The 23,142-nt window shown below is 37.4% G+C and overlaps 1 protein-coding gene across 6 annotated transcripts in view; it reads right to left on the bottom strand.

Annotated features, from left to right (window-relative positions):
• Nucleotides 1-2,922: 2,922 nt before the first annotated feature.
• The window catches only part of TMEM50B (transmembrane protein 50B), a 30,827-nt gene continuing 10,607 nt past the window's right edge, over nt 2,923-23,142 (bottom strand). For 3 of the 6 annotated variants that reach the window (XM_074325876.2, XM_074325897.2, XM_074325907.2), the window contains 6 exons: nt 17,752-17,891; nt 16,113-16,225; nt 14,743-14,810; nt 11,712-11,804; nt 8,434-8,491; nt 2,923-4,853 (listed from right to left, as the gene is read on the bottom strand). In XM_074325876.2, the coding sequence (XP_074181977.1) occupies nt 4,808-4,853; nt 8,434-8,491; nt 11,712-11,804; nt 14,743-14,810; nt 16,113-16,225; nt 17,752-17,850 (477 nt within the window). In that variant the 5' untranslated portion in view covers nt 17,851-17,891 and the 3' untranslated portion in view covers nt 2,923-4,807. Of the gene's footprint in view, nt 4,854-8,433; nt 8,492-11,711; nt 11,805-14,742; nt 14,811-16,112; nt 16,226-17,751; nt 17,892-18,085; nt 18,558-23,142 lie in introns of all 6 variants that reach the window. The other 3 variants (XM_019730215.3, XM_088793986.1, XM_074325895.2) reach the window with 2 other exon arrangements.

Here is a 23,142-nt window from a genome sequence, read left to right as displayed (position 1 = left end):
ACCCTCTCCCACCCAACTTGCAGGCCCACCCAAGCCACCCCCAGTGGCTTTTCCATACAAACGGCCTGTCTTGGCTCATGCTGTGGACTTTCCCAGAATCTCTCAAAGGTTCACAAACTCTAAACAAGCAGCATTTGGCCTCAGCATGCCCCGTACCTCTTTCTGGCCAGGCACTAGTGGTAGCCGGCTGTGGCTCACAGATTGGCCTCTCCCAGACACCTCCCAGTGTGAGTGGCAGCAATCCCCAGATTACTTTGTGGCTCATTCTAGATGACCCCAGGCAGGGCACAGGCACCAGCTGAACTTGGCCTGTAGTGGGGCCCCTCCCAGAAAACCCTGGGGCCGGCACACCTGGTGGCCAGCTTGAGGCCAATCAGGAACATCACCTTAGCTGCCTCCAAGAATGACACACCCAAAGTGCAGACTGGGCAGGCACAACAGCCCTGCTAAAGCAAACCCTGCACTGTAGGGTCAGCCCCTGCACAAAAGCTCCTCCACTGTAGTCACAGCCAGTCCTCACAGACAATCAGCCTGAGAGTCAATCCCTCCCACTGATGTACAAACAGCAAACAAGGTTCAACTACAACAGGAGGGCAGACACAACCCACACAAGAGACACACGTGAAGAACCTGGCTCAGGTGACTAGGGAGACTGCGCCACTAGACCCCACAGGACACCTACTACATAAGGCCACTCTACTAAGACTGGGAGACATAGCAGCCCTACCTAATACATAGAAACAAACACAGGGAGGCAGCCAAAATGGGGAGACAAAGAAATATGTCTCAAATTAAAGAACAGAACCAAGTTCCAGAAAAAGAACTAAACAAAATGGAGACAAGTAATCTACCAGATGCAGAGTTCAAAACACTGGTTATAAGGATGCTCAATGATTTCAGTGAGAACTTCAACAAAGAGATAGGAAACATAAAAATGGAGCTAGAAAACATGAAAAATAACCAGTCAGAAATGAAGAATACCTGAAATAAAGAATACATTAGAGGGAATCAACATCAGATTAGATGAAACAGAGATTCAAATTAGCAAAAACACCCAATCAGAACAACAAAAATAAAAAAATTAAAAACAAACAAAAAATAAAACCAAAGATAGTTTAAGGGGCCTCTGGGACAACATCAAGTATACCAACATTTGCATTATAGGGGTACCAGAAGGAGAAGAGAGACAGCAAGAACTTGAAAACCTATTTGAAGAAATAATGATGGAAAACTTCTCTAACCTGGGGAAAGACATAGACATATAAGTCCAGGTAGCACAGAGAGTCCCAAACAAGATTAATCCAAAGAGGCCCACAGCAAGACACATCATAATTAATTGCTAAAGCTTAAAAACAAGAGAGAATCTTAAAAGTAGCAAGAGAAAAGCAGTTAGTTACCTACAAGGGAGCCCCCATAAGACTGTCAGCTGATTTCTCAAGAGAAACTTTGCAGCCTAAAGGGATTGGCACAAAATATTCAAAGTGATGAAAAGCAAGGGCTTACAACCAATATTACCCTACCCAGCAAAGCTATCATTTAGAATCGAAGGACAGACAAAGAGCTTCCCAGACAAGAAAAAGCTAAAGGAGTTCATCACCACCAAACAAGTATTACAAGGAATGTTACAGGGACTCCTTTAAGATGGGGGGAAAAAATCAAAATTATGAATAATAAAGTGGCAATAGCTACATATCTGTCAACAATTACTTTAAATGTAAATGGAGTAAATGCTCCAATAAAAAGACATATGGTGGCTGAATGGATAAGAAAACAAGACCCTTATATATGAGATTGGACAATTAAATTCATGAACTTGTTGCAAAGATGTTGCTAACCGTTTTTGATACAGAAGGATTATTCATTATGAATTTGTACCAACTGGACAAACAGTTAACCAAGTTTACTATTTGGAAGTGCTGAAAAGGCTGTATTAAAAAAGATAGACGACTTGAACTTTTTGCCAATGATTTATGGCTCTTGCATCACGACAATGCACCAGCTCACATGGCACTGTCTGTGAGGGAGTTTTTAGCCAGTAAACAAATAACTGTATTGGAACACCCTCCCTACTCACCTGATCTGGCCCCCAATGACTTCTTTTTTTACCCGAGGATAAAGGAAATATTGAAAGACATTTTGATGACATTCAGGTCATAAAGGGTAATACGATGACAGCTCTGATAGCTATTCTAGAAAAAGAGTTCCAAATTGCTTTGAAGGGTGGACTAGGTATTGGTGTCGGTGTATAGCTTCCCAACAGGAGTACTTTGAAGGTGACCATAGTGATATTCAGCAATGAGGTGTGTAGCACTTTTTCTAGGATGAGTTCACAAACTTAATTGTCAGACTGTGTATGCTGTCTGACTACAGGAGACTCACTTCAGATGAAAAGACACACAGATGGAAAGGGATGGAAAAAGGTATTCCATAAAAACAGAAAAAAAGAAAAAAGCTCAAGTAGCAATACTTATATCAGACAAAATAGACTTTAAAACAAAGGTTAGACAAAGAAGGATCCAGTAATCCCACTTCTGCCATTGAAACTGTAACATGGAGATCTTTATATTAAGGGAATCACATATATTTAAAAATAATTACAAAAGACTGTATCTTTTCTAACTCACATTACCTATAAGAGTGGATACTAAGATTATCTTCCTTTTTTTAATGAGGAAAGAGAAAAGAAATGATTTGCTAACAATTAAATAAATTCATGGCAGAGTCAAAAATAGAAAAAACAGCCATTTTCTGTTGGTCTTCTCAGACGCCCTTCATTAGCCTTCACACTAGCATTTTACAAATCTGACTATAATATTTTTCCTTATTAGAGCATGCAGACCCAGGGAAAAGCCCTGAGACTGAAAATTTACATCCATAAGCGGAGGGCAGGGAAAGACGGAATAAAGAGGCTGGCCACTCTAATGTAATTAATAAGAGTTTATTTAAGGGAAACTTATATATGAGGAGTATTTTGGGTGGCTGCAGGATGAAATGGATCCACACACCTCTTGGCAGGCACCAAAGAATGACGTAGGGTAAAGGAGGGGGGCAGTCACAGGTACTAGTACGTGATTACACACTTGAACCGATCAGGACAACGGCCTGTTCCAGGAACCAGCGCATAGCAGGAGGCAGGGAGGGGTGTTGATTTACGTCAGAATGAACATCGATTACAATCAGACAGACTCTAAGCGGGGTTGTGCTAAGCAATCTCCATTCTGGCCCGGTCCAGCTCAAGGGTCAGACAGTGGTCATGCCTCCAGACTCCTTATTTTACAAAGATCAACGGCTTCTTTGATTGGGTGCACTTGAATAATTGAAAAATGAACAGCAAACCAATGTTTATGGTTCGTTTTCTCAAACAGATTCAACGATGTTACAACATGTGAGAAGTAATTATTTATTGCAATAGGTTACAAGAGACTGGAAACAAGTAATTAGTCTTACAATTTGTTGGAAGCAAAACAAAGTATTACTAACATTAAAAGGAAAAAACAACAAAGAAAGAAGTAATTAAACAAGATGGTATCTAGACAAAGGCACAGCGCTGTGTTCCACCACTGCTTCATACTCTGCACAGTAAATCCTCTCAGAGAGGAGAGAAGTTAAGATAAATAAGGCTTGCATTAGAAGCTGCATATGATACCCTTGATATTATTGTCTTACAACAAAAGGCTCTATAAAATCCCTCTGGAGGAAAAAAGTGCAACATAAAACCTGTCTACAAACAAAAGCAACAATAGTAATAAAGACTCAAATATCCATTTGACATCTCTGGTAGGAATATACACAGTGCAAATACAGTGTTTTGAATTCAGCAAATGAAGTTTTTGACAGCACTATGAACTTTCAGGTTCAAGAGATACATTTTGCAGGAAGAGTTCACCCCGACCTTGAGAGCTGGAGCAAAAGGAGACTTGCAGTTGGTACCTAAGGGGATGAAATACCTAATTTTTCACCAGGTCATAATAATTCCCTTTGGGAAGAAGTGCTTTATCTGGAAACTAATTATTCCACCTTTTGTTACATCGTTCGTGCTTCTAAACTGCAGTTGTCTCAAACTTGCTTGATGTTGAATTTTGTAATGTGAGATAATAGCAAGCTGTCAAATGAGAACCCCAGTAGACAGACCATTTAAGCTGCTTTTATAAGAAGCATGTTGCTGAGCTAGCTGCCTTACAGTCTTCTTACATTAACCATATAAAACTGAGCTTATCTGATTGTGTATTACCCCATCTCAAATAAAGTCATGTTAAAGGAATTGCTTTTAAAAGAGGCTTTCAAACTAGTCTATCAGACATTTATAAAATCTTCATATAAAAGTCCACTTCTTTAATACACAAGAACATTTTTCCTTTAAAAAAATCTCATTTTTAAGCCAAAATAAATTACAACTTGCTGAAATACCCTTTTTAATGGCTCAGTGCTTATTTCAGATACATGGATCTATTTTTCGTACATCTTCAAAAATCAGAGATACTGAAACAATACAGTTAACTCTAAAATGACATGATGATACAACCGGGGCTCAGAAAACAGATCAAGCTTTAAGTCTTCAGGAATGAAAGACTGATATTCACCATCCCATCTCTATAGTCTTATATTATGTACATGTTAACAATCTATTCATTTAAAAAAAGGACAAATTTCATAAAACTATTTCAAAACTCAGAGCATAAAAGTGTAAAGAAACACAACATTTAATGTACAATCTATTTCATTTGGCAATGTGTAAACTATATTGAAAGATAAAAACTTATCTACAAATAGAATATAACACAAGAAAAATGTGATTTAAGAAGTGATCTCAGGTCCATAGTTCTTCAGTTCTTCCAAATTTGTAGATCAGAGTGCTACAAAAATATTAAAATAAATTGTGAGGAAAAAATACATGGAATAAGCAACAGAAAATTCATTTTCTAAATATGCTTTGACAGATACTTCACTGATCCCTTTGTATCAATTTCTAAATTAAAGATTGTGGTGGTGTTGGTCTAAATTTGCTTTTTTGTAGAGCAGTTTGCTGACCTTGATATCTGAGCTTAATTAAACACCCTTTCTTAAAGCCTGTAAAGTTATTAGATAGGAAACTCGTAAGGTAAAGGGGAATGTCTCATAGTGGCAGGCATTCTAAGATATCTAAGCTACAATAACCGAAGCATCTTAAAATGGACCATCCTGCAATTTTCTGTTCATTTAACAACTAATTATTGTACAGGTATGATTTAAAAAAAAAATACAGTGAATGCTGCTGCCAAGTGCCATCCAACGGAAAGGCAGGGATCTTCAATACAGGAAGTAACACATTGAACCTTAGTAACACTGTGTGACAAGTTTCAACTTGTTTGGTGCAATCACTTCGGTGTGAGCTACGGTTGAGAGAAGGTGTGTTTTAAAGTGTGCTGTAAATCATGGATCACAAACAATGCATTAACATGAAATGGGCAAATGGTTTCATCCTCCATCATGACAGCACTGCATGCCACACATCGCTTCTGGTATATGGCAGTTTCTGTCAAATAAAAATATGACAGTGTGTCCTCATCCACCTTATTCACCAGCTCTGGCACTGTGTGACTTCTGGCTCTTCCCCAAAGTCAAAATGATTCAGAACATCGAGGCAGCCGTGACAGTGCAACTAAAGACGCTCATGAAAGAGGACTTCCAGAACTGCTTCAGAAAGTGGCAAGAATGATGGGATAAGCATGTCCAAAGCAAGGGGGAATATTTTGAGGGGATTAATGGCAATGAGTCTTTTACTGTAATAATTTTTTTACTTAAACATTCACCATATTGTTTGATCACACCTCACACTGGGTACCGACTAAATGCTTGGAATGTGATTGTGAGTCAAAATGAGACAAATGTGCTCACTAATAGAGCTGAGTTTACTGAGGGAGACAACAAATCCCAACTGCAAAACCAAAACCAAAAACAAAAAACAATGCTTCAAAGGCAATGTACCAAGAAAGTGAAATAGAAGGATCTGACCTGGTAAGAGAGGTTTTCCTGCGGAAGTGGTGACTGAACTGAGATCTAAAACAAGAGCAGGAATTATCTCAGCAAAGCACAAGGGGAAAGAGGGAGAGGACCAGAGAGATGGGATACTCTGGAACCATGAGTTGAGTTGCGGGCATTTTGGATGTGTTGGATTGGAAACGTCTGTCACCCAAGAGGGGACAAGGAGGAATCTGTGTACATAGTTCCGACGTGGAGGTAAGATTCTGTGACTCATCGGCATATCGGCAGTCACTGGCGTCCTAAGCACAGAGGAGCTCAGCTAGACAGAGAGAAAGAACGAGCAGAGAAGAGAGTGCCTAGAATGGAGCCCTAAGAACCTTCAAAAATTAGTGGCCGGGGGTGGAGCATCAGCTTGCAAAGGAAACAGGAAGAGTGGCCAGAGAGTAGGAGCTGCACTCTGGTGCGTAGAACAGGCCCAGCACAGAGGACGCACTCAGCTGGCCAGACAACGTGGGCCTCCGGGCGGAGCACACAGCAGGTGCAGTAGTCACTTCACTGCCCACGTGAGCACAGGCTTTCAGACACACAGACAAGGTTTCTGTCCATCCGGCGTTTATGTGGATTCACCTACGACTACAAACGGCTGGATGGGAATTTAAATGTGCTCTCTAAACGATGTCTTCATGAAAATTTACTGTACCCCTAGAAGGCTGTCAGTCACATGTCAAGAAATACAATCACAAGACAGCAGAAAACTGTCCAACGTATTCCAAAGCCACGAGTGTCCAGGCCATGACGCAGTAAGAGGGAGCCCAGGCAGAGCCAGTGGTCTCCCTGAGTTGAGGAAATGGAGTTGAGAGTTCAGGGAGGCCAAAGCGGCTGGAGTTTGTCAGGCAGAGTTCAGAGAGGCACAGAGAAAGGGCGCTCAGATGTGTAGGGGGTTCCCCTTGAGTCTTTAATCAAGGGGTAGACGCATGTGAAGAAAATACCCAAGAAAAGGGAAAGACCCAAAGGGAAGAACAATTCCCAGAGCGGCCACAGGGCTGAGAGGGCTTCACAACGTCTTGAACACAGTGGGAAATCCCGGAACGCATGAAGCGTCAGGAAGGATACTCAGAAGTCTGTTGCCTTCGAAAGGGGGACAAGTCAGTCGCAGACTCACGCTGCTCTGGTCCAACCTAACAAAGCTTAAAAGCAAAACTCAAAAGGATCAAACTGTTTACAGTGACCTAACTGCATCCAGAACAAAGCTCAAAATATTTTAAAGAAATGCTCAAAAGTCCAGCCCCTACCACCTGCATGCAAAGCAAACAAGGAAAAAAGGCCCAAATAAAGAGAAAATAGAAATAATCAACAGGAACAGACTCAGAAATGACACAATTAGACAAGGACCCTGAAATAGTTATAAACACACTTCAGATGTTTAAGAAGGTAGAGGAAAGCATGAACATGTTAAGGAGAGATGTGAAAAATTTTTTTAAAAAGACACAAATCAAGCTAATAGAGATAAAAATATAATGTCTGAAATGAAAAATACATTGGATGGGAGGAATAGTAGACTAGACACTACAGAAGTAGAGATCAGTGAATTCAAATATACAATAGAAACTATCCCAACTGAAGCAGAGAGAAAACAAAAACAAACAAACAAACAAACAAAAACGAAGCATTGGTAGGCTATGTGATGGCTTTAAGCAGCCTAATATACATATATTTGGAATCCGAGGAGGGCAGGTTGACAGAAAAAGTATTTAAAGAAATAATGGCTAAAAAGATTCCAAATTTGATGAAAACTATAAACCCACAGACCCAAGACAATAAATGAATCCCAAGCAGAAGAAATATGGAGAAAACTATACCATAGAATATCATAATCAAATTGCTTCAAACCAGTGACAAAAGCAAAATTCTTCAAGGCTTAGATCTTAATGATTTGGGGTGGGGTGGGAGGTATAATTTTACAAATGGAAAAATACGTAAAATACGTATCTTTACATTAAAAGACATTCACAGGATATAGGCTTCATTTGGGGGCTTTTTAGAAGATAGCCCCTAAAAAACACTTTTAATCAAAAGTGTTTTAATCAAAAACCCAATTCCCCTACCAGTTTTTGTATAAGACATGAATAGTCTGTATAAATTCTGATTTCTTTCTTTTTTTTAAATAAAGGTACCTGATATTTTTTGTTGTTATTTTAACAAAACACAGACTGTGGAAATAGCAATCTGGGTTCAAATACCAGCTTTGTATGTATTAGCTGGGTGTCCTTAAGGCAATGCTGAGCCTCACTTCCTCATCTATTAAATGGGAACAATTAAATGGAAATTAAATGGTAACACATCTAAAGCATCCGGCTTAGACTGTAACTAATCAAAGGGATTTATACATGTTCCATTGTGTATTCTGCTCTTATAAGAAAGGTGACATTTCTGTAAATGTTCCAGGTATGATTAAGAAATTAGGCAACTTACCTAAAAAATATAAGTGCATTTTGAAAAAACACAGCTAGCCCTGGATAAACATCAGTATCTGCACATACAAAATAAAACGGAAGATTACAAAAGGGAACTGGCAGTAACAAAGTCTCTGCGCCATTCGTAATGACATGCTCTGTATACTACACAATACTGCTTTATTCCTTAACTCTAAGAAATCTATAATGAAATTGAAATAAGAAAATGCCAGTCTCACTTGCCCAAAACAAAGGATTGGTCTCACAGTGAATAAAAGACAATGAACTTGGGTTTTCTTTTTGTCTAAAGTAATTGTTATGGTTCTTGCTGCATCAAAACTGTTGCGGAAGCAGTAGCTCATTTCTTCACTTCCAATGGCCAATTTATAAATACAAAATGTTAGAAAGATACAAATTAAATTCCTGATGATTTCCTAGTCTGTTCATTTGTTTTCTTTCATTAATTCAGGAGTTTTATTGTGCAAATCTGACAGATAGAAAAAGGGTTATTATAGTTCATTGTCATGTTCTTTCATTGAATCTTTCCTAGAGGAAATATTTACGTTGGTGCAAAAGTAATTGCAGTTTGGGGCAGCAGGATGGCTCAGCTGGTTAGAGCATGAGCTCTGACAACAGGGTTGCCGGTTCAACTCCCACATGGGTCAGTGAGCTGCGCCCTCCACAACTAGATTGAAGACGAGCTGCTGCTGAGCTTCCAGAGGGGCAGCCAGATGGCTCAGTTGGTTAGACCATGAGCTCTTAACAACAAAGTCACAGGTTCAATTCCTGCAACGGATGGTGGGCTGCGCCCCCTGCAACTAAAGATTGAAAACGGCAACTGGACTTGGAGCTGAGCTGCGCCCTCCACAACCAGATTGAAGGACAATGACTTGGAGCTGCTGGGCCCTGGAGAAACATTGTTCCCCAATATTCTCCAATAAAAAAAATTGGGGGAAAAAAAGTAATTGCGGTTTTTGCAATATTTTTAACCTTTTAAACCAGAATTATTTCTGCACCACCCTAATATTACTATCTTCAGAGAAAAGGAAAACTACTTAAATTTTTGTGAATATTTAACTTTTATAAAACTGTAAACGTTGATTAAAACTACTGGATAGGATGAAGAAACATTCAATTTTTACTTTCTGACATCACAGGAAACAACATAGCAGCATGATTAATAAGAGCTCCAAGTTTGAGCCACATCCCTGGATTTGAATCTTAACTCTACTACTGACTAAGTGTATGACTACGGGCAAATTATTTAACCTCATTATGCCTTAGTTTCCATCTCTGTAAAATGGGCACCTCCCCCAGAGTGTCAGAAATGTGTGACTACATATAGCACTTAGAATAGCACCTGACCCATAAAGTGCTACATAAATGTTAGCTAGTATGATTAATAGTTCAAGCAAATCTGTACAGTAAAAGATTTGAAATATGTTAGAAATGCTCTCTGAAGTAAAAGCATATTCAGTTTACAAACAGAAAAATATATTTAACGAGCAATGCTGTAGAAATATGAAGATGAGGTCCATAATCAAGAAATTACTCGATATGCACTAATTCTTTAAAGATTAAGATACAATCAATGAATGCACAACCTTCATAAACTGAATACTTCTCTACACACCTCTCAGGATGGATAACTGATTCCTATTTTCATAAATAGTAACTGGAAAATTTCACGAGTTGATACAAGTACCTATGCAGACTTTCCAAGGAAATCAATAATAGCAGCCCATCCTTCTTAGAGTCAGAGATAAAATGAGCTTAAAACACACTTCCTATATGATTCCACTTATATGAAATAGGCAAATCTATAGAGATGCAAAGTTGGGTAGTGTTTGCCTCGGGCTTGTGGAGAAGGAGAATGCTCATGGGTAAGGGATTTCTTTTTTGGGGTGATAAAAAGTCCTAAAAATGGACTGTGGTGATGGTAGCACAACACTCTGCTAAAAACATTGAAGTGTACATTCAAAATGGAATCATGATATGCAAATTCATCGCAATAAAGCTGTTTTTAAAAAAGCACTTTACACAAGCTGCATACTAGAACTATGTGCTCCATCAGTATTTTTAATTAACTAAAATAACACATTTTAGATATATTTGGTGAGCAGTATTATTTAAGCATTAGTCCACCACCGTCCTCTTGCACTGACTTATTCTGTGCCAAGTGAAAGACAAAAGTATCTCAAAGATCTAATATTGATCAAAGTATGAGATTTAAGGGCTCCTAACAAGAATATTAAAAGATCAGCTATGGGTCAGGACAGGGAGATGTGACAGTTACGCAGAGTGACAAAGAGATTCCAGAGAGAAAGGGGTCAGAAGATGAATAAGCTATTTATTATCTGAAACTGACTCTTGTCTTTGGAAGGAAGGGAGACAGCCAATGAAACGGGTTCTTCCAATGCTTCCAGAGGCACATGCTCAGACTGGGTCCTGCTTTTCAACCCAATCCTGGATGAAAAGCTCTGGTGCCTGGAACAGCCAGAAAACTCAGGATGGAGTATGAAGAGCTCACGTCACTGCATCAACAGGTTCTGCATGAAGACTACACACACCTTCGGTGTTGCCCTTAAAAAGCTCCTCTTGTATCTATGACTGAAAACCTACTTAGGTTAGAGAGAGGAAGTATTAGTGGAAGGAAAGATTGTGGTCCATAGCCTCTTATCTGAAACCCACGAGGCAAGGTATATTTTGGAATTCAGAATTTTTCAGATTTAAGAATGATAACACATTACATAGCAAACCCAGCTAGGTATGGACCAGCATCCCACAATCAGATACAACCACATTCCTGCAAGAAAACATCTGAAGATGTATTAAATGGAATAAAGACTATAATGAGCCCCACATCAGTTTAGGTGAGGTACGGCTGCCAAACTGTTAATGGAAAAAATGACTTTTAGCACTTTGGATTTTAGAATTGTGCATTTTAGAACTGCAGGCCTGTACAGGTTTCTTTTACTACTACAAGCATCAGTAAATGGGCCTCTAGTAGAGAGCCTAGCTGCTCAGGGTAAGGAAGGAAATCAGAAACTCTAGGGATGGCCGAGTTACACAGTCGTATCAGTGGCTTGCATTTCCTAACCAGGGTATCCCACTGCAATCAATGATCCCACTAAGGAATTTTATTCAGCGACTATGTACCTTCACACAGAGTCGTATCTTCAAGCTAACTGAGTAATTCAACTAAATTCCACTCCAGGTGGAGTTCACAGACTGAGGCAAATATGAAAGACATATCTGAATCCATATATATGAAATAAAGGAGGAATGAATACTTACTTTGGGAAACATATGCACCAAAAAGAATCCACATGGAAGCAATAAGTGACCCGAACATCAACATGAAACCAAGGAAGAGCCAAACCCGAGCACCTGTGTGAAGAAGAGGCTTTATGGTTTTGCCCATGTCTGCAGCTCTGTGCCTTAGGAATGAGGAACACTAGAAACACTGTTAACCTAATATATGTCATGCACATCAAAGACAGTCACATATTTACGCACACCTGCTGTCACAGTTACCTGAACGAAGATTAAAAAAAAAAAAAAAACCTAAAAGGGAAAGTTACCTTTCTTTTAGTGGCTACAGAATCTAAAAGCTGAATACACTAGGCAAGCTTCATAAGTAATTATTTGACTAAATTGATTAATTAAGCCCTAACTGAAAATGTACCCTGTTGTATATATGGTATTATCAAAGTAATTGCTCTATGAGAAGCAGCAAAGGTATTTCAAATAGCAATTACCACACAGGAATGAGACACTGCACATGAGTAAGGACCAATGTGTCCCCTTTGCATCACGCCATTACTCAGAACGGTGCAACCCCTGAGTGTGCCTAACAGACAGTCTGCCCTTCATTTTTGAAGCACTAGATAGAACTTGCACTATATGCACCACATAGAAATACATATAAACTGTATTCTAAATTTTAACTAGGTAAATGGAATAAAATGTCATACATAACTCAGTGAGGGTAAAAAGTATGGGCTTTGAAACCAGAGAGACCCAAGGCAAGTTCTACCTTTAAGCTAAAAAACTTTTGGTAAATTACCATGAAATTTTCTACAGAAAATAGTTAAGAGTAGCACAATCCACAGCAATGTCTTTGGAATATTCTTTAAAGAAAAATAATCAAATAAATTATTGTGTGTTCTACGCACAACATTTTCACTTGCTAATACATGCTTTCTTATTCTTTACTCTCCCCCATTCCTGATATCGCCTGCTGTGGCTGAGGCATAAGATATGCGAGCGCGCACGCACGTGCATACACACATGCGCATGTACACACACGTGCGTGCGTGCACACACACACAGAGTGCACTTTTAACTTAGGTTTGTCTGTCATTTGTCACTATCCCCCTCCCCTCCAATTCTTATAGGATCTCAAGGGAAGTGAAGTCATAAATTCTGCATCAGCATTTAAAGCATCAGGTAGAAAAGATAGTTAATTTATCCCCCTGTAACTGGCTTATTTCACTCAGCATAATGTCCTCCAGGTCCAGTGTTGTTGCATATGGCAAGATTTCCTTCTTTATTAAGGCACAATTCTCCTTATATGAGGCATCTGAAATAGTCAAACTCATAGAAACAGAGAGTAGGAAAGTGGTTGCCAGGGCCGGAGAGGGGGAACGGGCAGTTGCTGTCCAATGGTATAAAGTTTCAGCTATACGAGATGAATGTACGTCTTACAGATCTGCTGTACAACACCGTGCCTGTCGTGAAGTTAAAAATTTACTATGCACTTAAAAATTTATTAAGAGAGTAGATCTCATGTTAAGTGTTCTCACCACCAAAAAATTTAATTAAAATTCTTTTTTAAAAAGCTAGGCTCTTGGGGCGGCCGCTTAGCTCAGTTGGTTAGTGTGCAGTGCTCTTAACAACATGGTTGCCAGTTCGATTCCCACATGGGCCAGTGTGAGCTGCGCCCTCCACGACTAGATTGAAACAACTACTTGATTTGGAGCTGATGGGTCCTGGAAAAATACACTTAAAACAAATATATTTTAAAAAACTAAACTCTTCACAGCTTCTTTATTTGGCATAAAATGTTATACTTACTTTATGATACCACTTATATGAAATTCTAGAAAGGGCAAAACTACAGGGATAGAAAGCAGATCAGGGGTGGCCAGGAAGTGGGGGGTAGGGCATTAATTACAAAGGAGTATGAGGGAACTTTCTGGAGTAATGGAAATGATCATGATTGTAGTGGTAGCTACACAACTGTATACATCTGTGAAAACTAATCAAACTGTACACGTTAAATGGGTGGATTTTATTTGATATAAATTATACTTAAGCAAGTTGACAAAAAAATAAATATGTATTACTACACCAGACAAAGATACCAAATGGTTCTGGATTAGAAACAAGCATAGCACGGTGGCAAACAGCATGGGCTCTGGAGCCAGAATGTTGGTGTTCAAATCCTGGCTCCACGACCTGCTTTGTGTCTTTGGACAAGTTATTTAACCTGTCTCTTAGTTCCTTCATCTAAAACTGAGGACAGTAAGAGCACTTACCTCATAGGACAATTAAACAAGTGAATACTAAGTGTAAAGCATTCAGGACAGTCTCTAGCACACACTAAGTATTCTACAAGTATTTGCTATTATTCTTAACCATCCTTCAAAATTCCTTTCCCACCTTCTCCAAATTTCTGGCCATAACCACAAATCACCCTCCCTAGTCCTTCAATGTTGAAAATAGGTGCTTTTTCCATACAGCATGGAAACTCCACTGAAAACAAACTCCTGGATTCTAACAGAATGTGTTACAACCTGAATAAAAGAAAAATACTATTGGATGACACTTCAAAAGAATTCAACCTCCAAAAAAATGATTTATATGTAACAAACAGAATGTGCTTCTAAAACAGTTTTGTTAACAGTGTGTGTGGGGTTACTCAGGTGATCAGAACTGAACGTGAAAACGCTGTAGTCCTAGGTTTGATTTCCTAATGTGTCCATACTTTGCTGGTAGTAATCATAACAACCATCTCATAAGTAATATCATCGGTCAACATTTGGGATAAGAATAACCCATCGTTAGCACTGGAAGTCCAAGATCCATTGACTTTCAATAGTAACATTTTATCTACATACTATGGGTAGTAGAACATGACAAGAATAGTAATTTCTAGAACTTTAACTTTCTTAAGGCTTTATTAACTCTGAAACTTTTGAAAGTTAATAAAAAAAGATTCCACTAATCATTACCAGTCCTAAAGACTCACTAGAGACTTTGTTTTTTCCTGCTCATGAATCCCTCTTTCATCAGCGAACAGGAACAACTCAAATGCCTTTACCTGTTCTTCCTAAACAGCCGCTTTCGTAGCTGTCACCTCTCACCTGAGCATTGGACACAGCATTTATCCTAGAACAATACAAAATCATCTAATAAGCTTTCGTGATGCTGAAATGTTTACAGGTATTTACTTATTTAGAAGGGAACATTTCCTAACTAAAGTCAATGTCTGAATAACTGAACATACCTTTTAATTTAATGTCCCAGTGGATATAAATGTTACATTAGTCTTATCTTTCTAAAGTACACCCAGAAAACACTCAATTTTAAGAAATTACTATTAGTTTTCTCCAGAAATTATGAAAGAGGGGCCATTTTTCTGATTTCTTTGCCTATTTTACATTTACACATGAATGACTCAGTGTGTGTTTTCCCATTTTAAGGTTCTCATTACAATCAAGAGTTTAACAGTTTGTCTTTGTGTTAAAAGTCAAGTGATTTTCTCTGATCCATTTCTCAAATTCAGACAACATTTGATCTACGTATAATAAATAGGCCCACTTTATTCAGCTTCTTTCTATTTTTGTTAGAGAAAGGTGCATCTACAGCAGGAATTGCCTTTTCTTAGCAACTACTTAGAATGCATACAAGTAGTTACATCTTCTACAATTTAAACTTTTAAAAAATTCCTGCCAGTATAAGGGAATTATATAATCTTATTGTTTAACACATTTTTAATTAAAAGACATCCATGAAAAGCTTTCAAACTCTTTTATGAAGTGAGATAACGAATAAACTTGAAAATGATTTAATTAAAAAGAAGCCATTTCTTTCTCATTTAAGACCAATCCCACCCTTCCTTCCAAATACTAAAAAACACAGTCAAGCAACACATTTAAAAAAAATAATACTCCTTGGAAAAAGTTGAGTGTATTATAATACTTAAGGATGATTCACTGCTTAAAAAATTTAGAAATGTAACATTTCATTAAATATAAGATGCCACTGATTTTTAAGAGGCACCATTATTTTTTAACTTGCCAAGAAAGAAAAATATGTTATCAACGATAATTATAAGATTGCACTGACTAAAAAAAGCACCTGATATTCAGAGACGTTAAAATATAAAAAACAATCTTGGAATGGATAAAACAGGGTAACTGACCGGTTTAACAAATATAAGGAGAAAAATCACATGACAATCTTTACAGATGCTAGCTAAGAAAACATGTGATTAATTCAACACTAATTCTTGATTTTAAAAAATCTTAATAAAATGGGGATTTGTTTGTTTGTGGGTTTATTTATCATGTTAAAAAAGAATCCATTAATTAAATTAAAAATTTATTCCAATAGCAGATAGCATTAAACTTTAAGGAAAAAATATTTTTAGAAAAATAATCTTGAACTGAGAATTTCCTTCACACTTACATGAAGAAAGCCAATGTGGAAAATACACCACATGTGTGAAAAGCGTGGTTCAGCTGCTCTGGCTTAGGATATACCACGGCTGCATCAATCATTATCCACCAACCTGTGAAGAACTTGAGAAAGGGCCCAAGTCATTAAAATAACACTAATACTTTGAATTAGCATCATACCTGCTCTTTCACATTCCTCTTTTTCTATAGACCATATAAGTGAAACACAAAATATTTTTACTTTGAATTTTCAGTATTGAAATATAAAAAAGTAAGAATCCTTGTTTACTTATTCTTTACAGCACATGAGTGAATCTAATCACTCTAAAGTTCTCCTCTCAATGCAAGATGAAAAATTATGTGGAAATCAATTCTCTGCTTCTTTCATCCACCATAATAATATATGCAACTGAAGCTCTCTTTACTAACTTCCAAATAACCAGCTCTCTGATTACATGACGTGTTTCATTCACTCTAAAGAACACTCCTTTTCAACATGCCCATGCATTTCTGCTTCCACAAATGAGCTGTACACTTACCAAGAGTCAGCTGTCATGTCTCCAAAACTGTTTAAATCTGCTACGGTATTAATTCTGTAATTTGATTAAAAACTATATAACTGACTGAACATGAGTTTGTAAAATGTAATGTTTCTATGTAAAATAAGCTGAATCAACTTAAATTGGACAAGTTGCTAAAGAATTTCACAGACAAATTAAGTGCAGCTGAGATGACCATAAAGAACAAGGAAAACTTAGAAACATCATCTAAGAGGACTGCTCCACAATTATCTTTAGTTTCTGCTCTGCTTTATTTTTTTCTATTGGACTTCAAGTATAAAGCCACATACTAAAAGAGATGAATTTTTAAAATGTAATAGCTACTGAAATTTGCTTCAAAAAAGGCAGTGGGGGCAGAGTGGTTGATGGAGTGCTAAAGCAAGATTAGTCATGATTTGATTTTTTTTTTTTTTTTAAGTACATGGGGCAAGAGGGGGAGAGACTCTTTTACCACTTTCCCTATTTTTGTTTATATGATGGACATTTTTAATAATAAAATATTAAGAAAAGAAAAAATATTTGGGAAGAAAATGAAGCAATGGTCAAAAGAATTAAGAAGACAATGAATTACCAAAAGCACATACAAAGGTATTCAACATCTTCAGTTTTCTCCACAAATTTCTTCCTCTCACTTTCCCAGACCTGGGGAAATGGAGGTGGCATCTCTTCGCTAGCACTGCAGGGCATCAGTTCTAGTGCAACCTAAGGTCATTACTGCTGTCTACACAGCCTGAATTTTAATGAGTCACAACAATAATATTTAGTTACATCAAATTCTGAGCCTCTAAGGATCTTAAAGGACTTACACATATTGTATCATGAACTTCAAAATGTTACTTCCTATAATAATTGTGTTATCACTGGAACTGAAGAAAAGATATTAAGTTTAGCAAATTTATAGTCAAATGAATCCAAGCTCTACCTTGTTTTTGTTCAGTAACAGTAACTAGAATTCTTAAAATTATCTATACAAAATAACCAGTGAAATAAATAGCTCTAAATGGATATTCACAGTTCAAAAGGACTCAGCATTAATTTTCAGGGAAAAAGATGAGGCATAAATGTCACCAACCAGGCTTTTTCACTTACCAATATACCTGCTACCACAGAAGCCACGGCATTTCTTCTCTCACTCCAGTCAATACATTCACATTCTGGCCAACGGAAATTATCTAGGAAGCCTGCCATTTTCACCCCTTAAGCATGGATTTTTCATTAAATACTGTGTTCTAGAAATGAAAAGACCAAAAAAAAAAATCAATCTAAGGAAATGTTTTTAAGAAGTGACATCCTCCTTTTTTAAAGCTTTAAACACAAATTTACTTTAGGTCCAAATCTACTATAGTTAAGAAGAAAAATTCAATATTTCAATGAATATCTAACAAGATGTACAAAGGACATTAGGACACGACAGGGAGCTTACTAGTTCCTAAATGAGCATGGTGGTTTTGAAACATGTCTGCAAATTCTGAGAGGTGCATTTATGTCCTTCCCCTTGAATTTGGGCCAACAATAAAGACTGGTTGACCTAGAAAGTAGAAAAAGGATGCTATGTAACCTCTGCTATACAACTTCTGAGACTAAGTCATAAAAAGCAATGAAGCTTGTAGTTGCTTCTCTGGAACACTAATACTAGAGTCCTGAGTTGCTGTGTAAAAAACCCGAGGCCACAATGCTTCAAGGAGACCCTGTTACAGGTATTCTGGCCCACAGTTCCAGGTGAGGTCCCAGCCAGCTGCTAGCATCATCTGCCAGATGTGTGAGTAGACAATGCCAGTTGATTGCTATTCCAGCTGCAGTGTTATCCCCAGACGTTAAGGTTTCCCTGGTGAGGCCACATATGTACAGAGCAGAGATACATCATCCTGGCTGTGTCCTTTCCAAATTCCTGACCCCTAGAAACCAGAACCAAAAGTAACACTCTTTAGATGAAGATAACTGAATCCAGAGTGTCTATAATGTACCACCCACAATGTCCAGTATATAGTAAAAAATTACTAGACCTTCACAGAAACAGGAAAAAATGTGATCTGTTTTTAAATAGATATATAAATAGGTAAATATAAAAGATGTTTGTTTTCTTTTTTTCATTTAAAAGGTAACTATTTAAGCAAAAATTATAACACTGAATAGGATGTCCACAAAAATAAACTTATTTCTAAATAGTATGTCAGTTACATTTTCAAATAATGTTTAAATACGGATTTAGGTGAAATGCCTCTAAATTTAAAGTAATGGGTCCAATTGTTCATCTGGGGGAAAAAACACAAAACAATAAATATACTACAGAAGATCCAAACACTGGAGACACAAACTGGGAAACAATATTTGCAAAACAAATGTCTGACAAAGGACTTGTATCTAAAATATACAAAGAACTCCTAAATATTAATAATAAAAATGTAAACAAAATATAGGCAATGTAAAGTGTGCAGAAGACTTCAACACACTTGAAATGGTCAAAAGAATTAAGAAGACAATGAATTACCAAAAGCACATACAAAGGTATTCAACATCTTCAGTCATCAGAGAAATGCAAATTAATGAAATATTACCACAAATCCACTAGATCGGCTAAAATTAAAAAGACTGACAACTAAATGTTGGTGAGGTTGTAGAACAACTGGAAATCTCATACATTTCTTGTGGTAGTTTCTTACAAAGTTGAAAATAAACCTCCCAATAACCCAGCAATTCCATTCTTAGGTATTTACCAAGGGAAGTAAAAACACATGTCCACACACACGAAAACACTTGTGTAAGAAAGTTTATAGCAGTTTTATTCATAAGAGCCCCAAACTGAAAAACCTAAATATTCATCAACAAAAGAACGGATAAACATATTATGATCAATTTATGCAATAGAATACTATTTGGCAACAAAAAAGAATGAACTGATACATATAACCACACAGAAAATAATCTCAAAAATATGAATTTAAGTGAAAGACAGACACAAAAGGGTATATACAGTGTGATTCCACTTAAACGAAACAAGAGGCAAAGCTTATCAATGGTCCCAGAAATCAGAACAGTGGTGGCCTAAGGGGGTGAGGACTACAGAGAACTTTTGGGGGTGCTGGAAATTTTCTATATTTTGATTGGGATAATGGTTAGGCAAGTAGATATAGTTATCAAAGTCATTCAAGTGTATACATAAGATCTGTCTATTTTCGGTATGTAAATTTTACCCACAGAAAGTTTAAAAATGTTTTTACCATTCAGATATGCTTTAGTTTGCACAAAAGTCTTACTCTGCATTATGAGCACGTTATCAAGATATTCTACAGACATGGTAATGAACTGTTATCAGAGATTAAATATTAACTAGTTAACAGCAAGTACAGGGAAGGTCAACATGAATTTAAGACAATGTCTGAAGGTTAAAACAAAAGTCTTACTTCCTCTTATAAAATTCATTTCTCGGGACGGCTGGATAGCTCAGTTGGTTAGAGTGCATGCTTTTAACAAGGTTGCCGGTTCAATTCCCGCATGGGATGGTGGGCTGTGCCCTCTGCAACTAAAGATTGAAAATGGTAACTGGAATTGGAGCTGAGATGCGCCCTCCACAACTAGATAGAAGGACAATGACTTGACTTGGAGCTGATGGGCCCTGGAGAAACACACTGTTCCCCAACATTCCCCAATTTAAAACAAATTAAAATTAAAAAAAATTCATTTCCTACATATTAACATTATAAATCGTTCAATAGGTAAAAAACATATAGTTATTTCCACACTGTGATTTATGAAATGTCATGGTCTTCTCCCTCCTAGGGCTTAAGTTGGTCAGTCAGGGATGGGGTGAGGCAGAGAAACATCAAGCAAAGTAATACAAATAATTACTGTGAAGGAAATGCACAGGATCCTAATAACAAATAAAGGGGAGACCTACTTTAGAATGAGCGGTTAGGAGAAGCCTCTCCAAAGAGGTAACATTTGCTAAAATTTTGAAACATACTGAAAATAGACAGATCTTAAGTATACACTTGAATCAGGGTATCATTAATTCAGTGGAGCAAGTGGCTTGGAATAAGTTTGGAGACAAACAGGGAAGGGCCAGATCATATTCCAGATTAACGTGGACCTTAGGATGGATTGGGGGTTTCACCATGGTTTGTAATGAGCAATCAACTGAAGGTCTTCAAGGAGAAAAGTTGCTGAGGCACCAAGAGCCCAGTCACTACGGAGAGGACAGTGAGGGGGAAGGGCTAGTGTGTTAAGAACTAACCGCTCAACTGGGAAGACTGACTTTCCTAAGAGTTTTATTATTGATATTTGCCAAAGGATAAGCATATCGCATCATGACACAGTCTTGATGTAATGGAAACTGACAATACTAACACTGGCTCCCTGGCTTAAAGTAGAAACAAGTACACAATATTTAATATAACAGGCCTTTGGAGACTTAACGAAGGCAACAACTAGTTAAAGAACAAGTACACAATATTTAATATAACGAAGGCAACAACTACTTAGGTAAAATCTAAATGTTCAATAACAGAATAAATGTTAAAGTAAAATTGTTTACTTAATGCAGACAATAAAAAGTCTATTTTTGAAAAACATTTAATGGCATGAAGAAACAGCAATGGCTAATACTAATACTAAGTGAAAAAAGTGTATTCATAGCATCATTTCCTTTTTAAAAAAGAATTAACAGTATACATATATAAACACACATATACATATAAAAATACTAGAAGGGCAAACATCAGTACTTTTGTAATATTATTTACATACTCGTATATATTATATAATATGCATATATATTATATACCGGGGGTGCCAAAGAAAAGTATAACCAAGTCACTTTGGTTAACGTTGCTCAAGCAGTAGTTTGCCGTCATCAGAAGTGTCTAGACGCTGATGGTAACCACTTTGAGCCCCTCTTGTAATTGCAAAAGTCAAACGTGACTTGTATTCATCTTTAGTTATTGGTATATATTGAGTATTACAATTTTAACACAGTTTTTCTTTCTTAAAATGTGTATACATTTTTTTGGCACCCTCTGTATATATATGTTTGTGTGATAGGATCTTGTGTTTGTCTGTTTTCAAAGTTTGCTGCACTGAGCATGAATTACTTTTTTTAAAATACAAAGTTTCTGAAAGTTATTGTACTTAACACAATGAATTGTTGATATTTCTTGCCTGTTGAGAAATCTCTCGTATAATGTAACATGTCTGTAACTGCTTTTAATAAACTCGAAAAGACTTTTTTGAGGACAAGGAATTATTGGTATGTTCTCCCACAAAACTGATCCTGGTACCAATTAAAACAAACAAAAAACCCCAACAACACTGCTGTTGTAGCGTAAACGCAGCAACAGACAGTACGTGGACACACGAGCATGGCTGCAGTCCATGCATAAAACTTAATTTATAAAACAGGCAGCAGGTCAGACTAGGCCCACAGGTCGTGGTTTGCAGACCCCTGCTCTAAGCAATAGGAAACCACCAGAGGCTTATAAGCAGGGAAGTGACAAAAAAGGCTCTGTGATTTAGAAAGAGAATTCTGGCAGCAGCACTGTGTGGGGACTGAAGAAAAATGTTAAAGATACCTGCCCTCATTCTAGACAGGGAGAGAATAAGGATGCAAACTGAGATCATATTGGTACAAGTGAAACAAAGTTTCTATTTGAGAGATGTTAAAGTAGTGCTATCAAGAGGCAGGGAGGAGCTAAGCATGACTGTGGTTGGGCGCCAATGACTGGTGAGACACCAGTAACCAAAACAGAAAAGGAAGAGTGGGAAGGGAGAGTCTCAGCATAACTGACATGACTGAAGGACATTCAGATGGAGAGGTACGTGAGACAGATGTACAAAGATTGGTTTAAGTCAGAAATACAAATTGCAGGCTCACAGTCAGTTAGTGGGGCAGTGAAGGTATCTCAGGGAGAAAATATGGAAGATGACTGAGGATTGAGTCAGTGCTCATCTCTGAGTCACTTCCTTGCTTCCCTGAATTACAGGCATTACAGCAGACATATGTATATAAGGGTATTCAATCAGCACAGAACTCCTCTACAGCATGTACTGAATATTTACAGATCATCTCCTATGAGCACGGCACTGCGGGGAAAATAAAGATAAATAAAACTCAGCCCTTATCATCAGGGGAGTTACAAACTAGCAGAAAAATCAATGAACACTTCTTAAAATTAAATTACAATTCGTGTCATTAAAACTACAATTCGTGTCATGTTACAAAAAAACAGATTAACAAAATACAAATATCATTCAAAATATTAGGTCTACATAGCCAGAGCAAAATAGGCTTGACTCAAATGAAACAAAACAAAATGTACATCTTCCCACTACGACTCACTGTTATAGCGTGCTTATAGATTGCAGACCACTCCATTCCACCCTCCGAAACACTTTTTTCATGGACTATTCCATTGAATCCACACACACACACACACACACACACACACACACACACACACGCTAAGGCAGTTACTATTATTAGCTCAT

The sequence above is a fragment of the Rhinolophus sinicus genome, chromosome 17, assembly GCF_057876585.1.
Source record: "Rhinolophus sinicus isolate RSI-liver-muscle chromosome 17, RSI-T2T, whole genome shotgun sequence".
Taxonomy (NCBI): Eukaryota; Metazoa; Chordata; class Mammalia; order Chiroptera; family Rhinolophidae; genus Rhinolophus; species Rhinolophus sinicus.
Note: the sequence above shows the minus strand (reverse complement) of the source record. Positions and strands in the feature narration are given on the sequence as shown.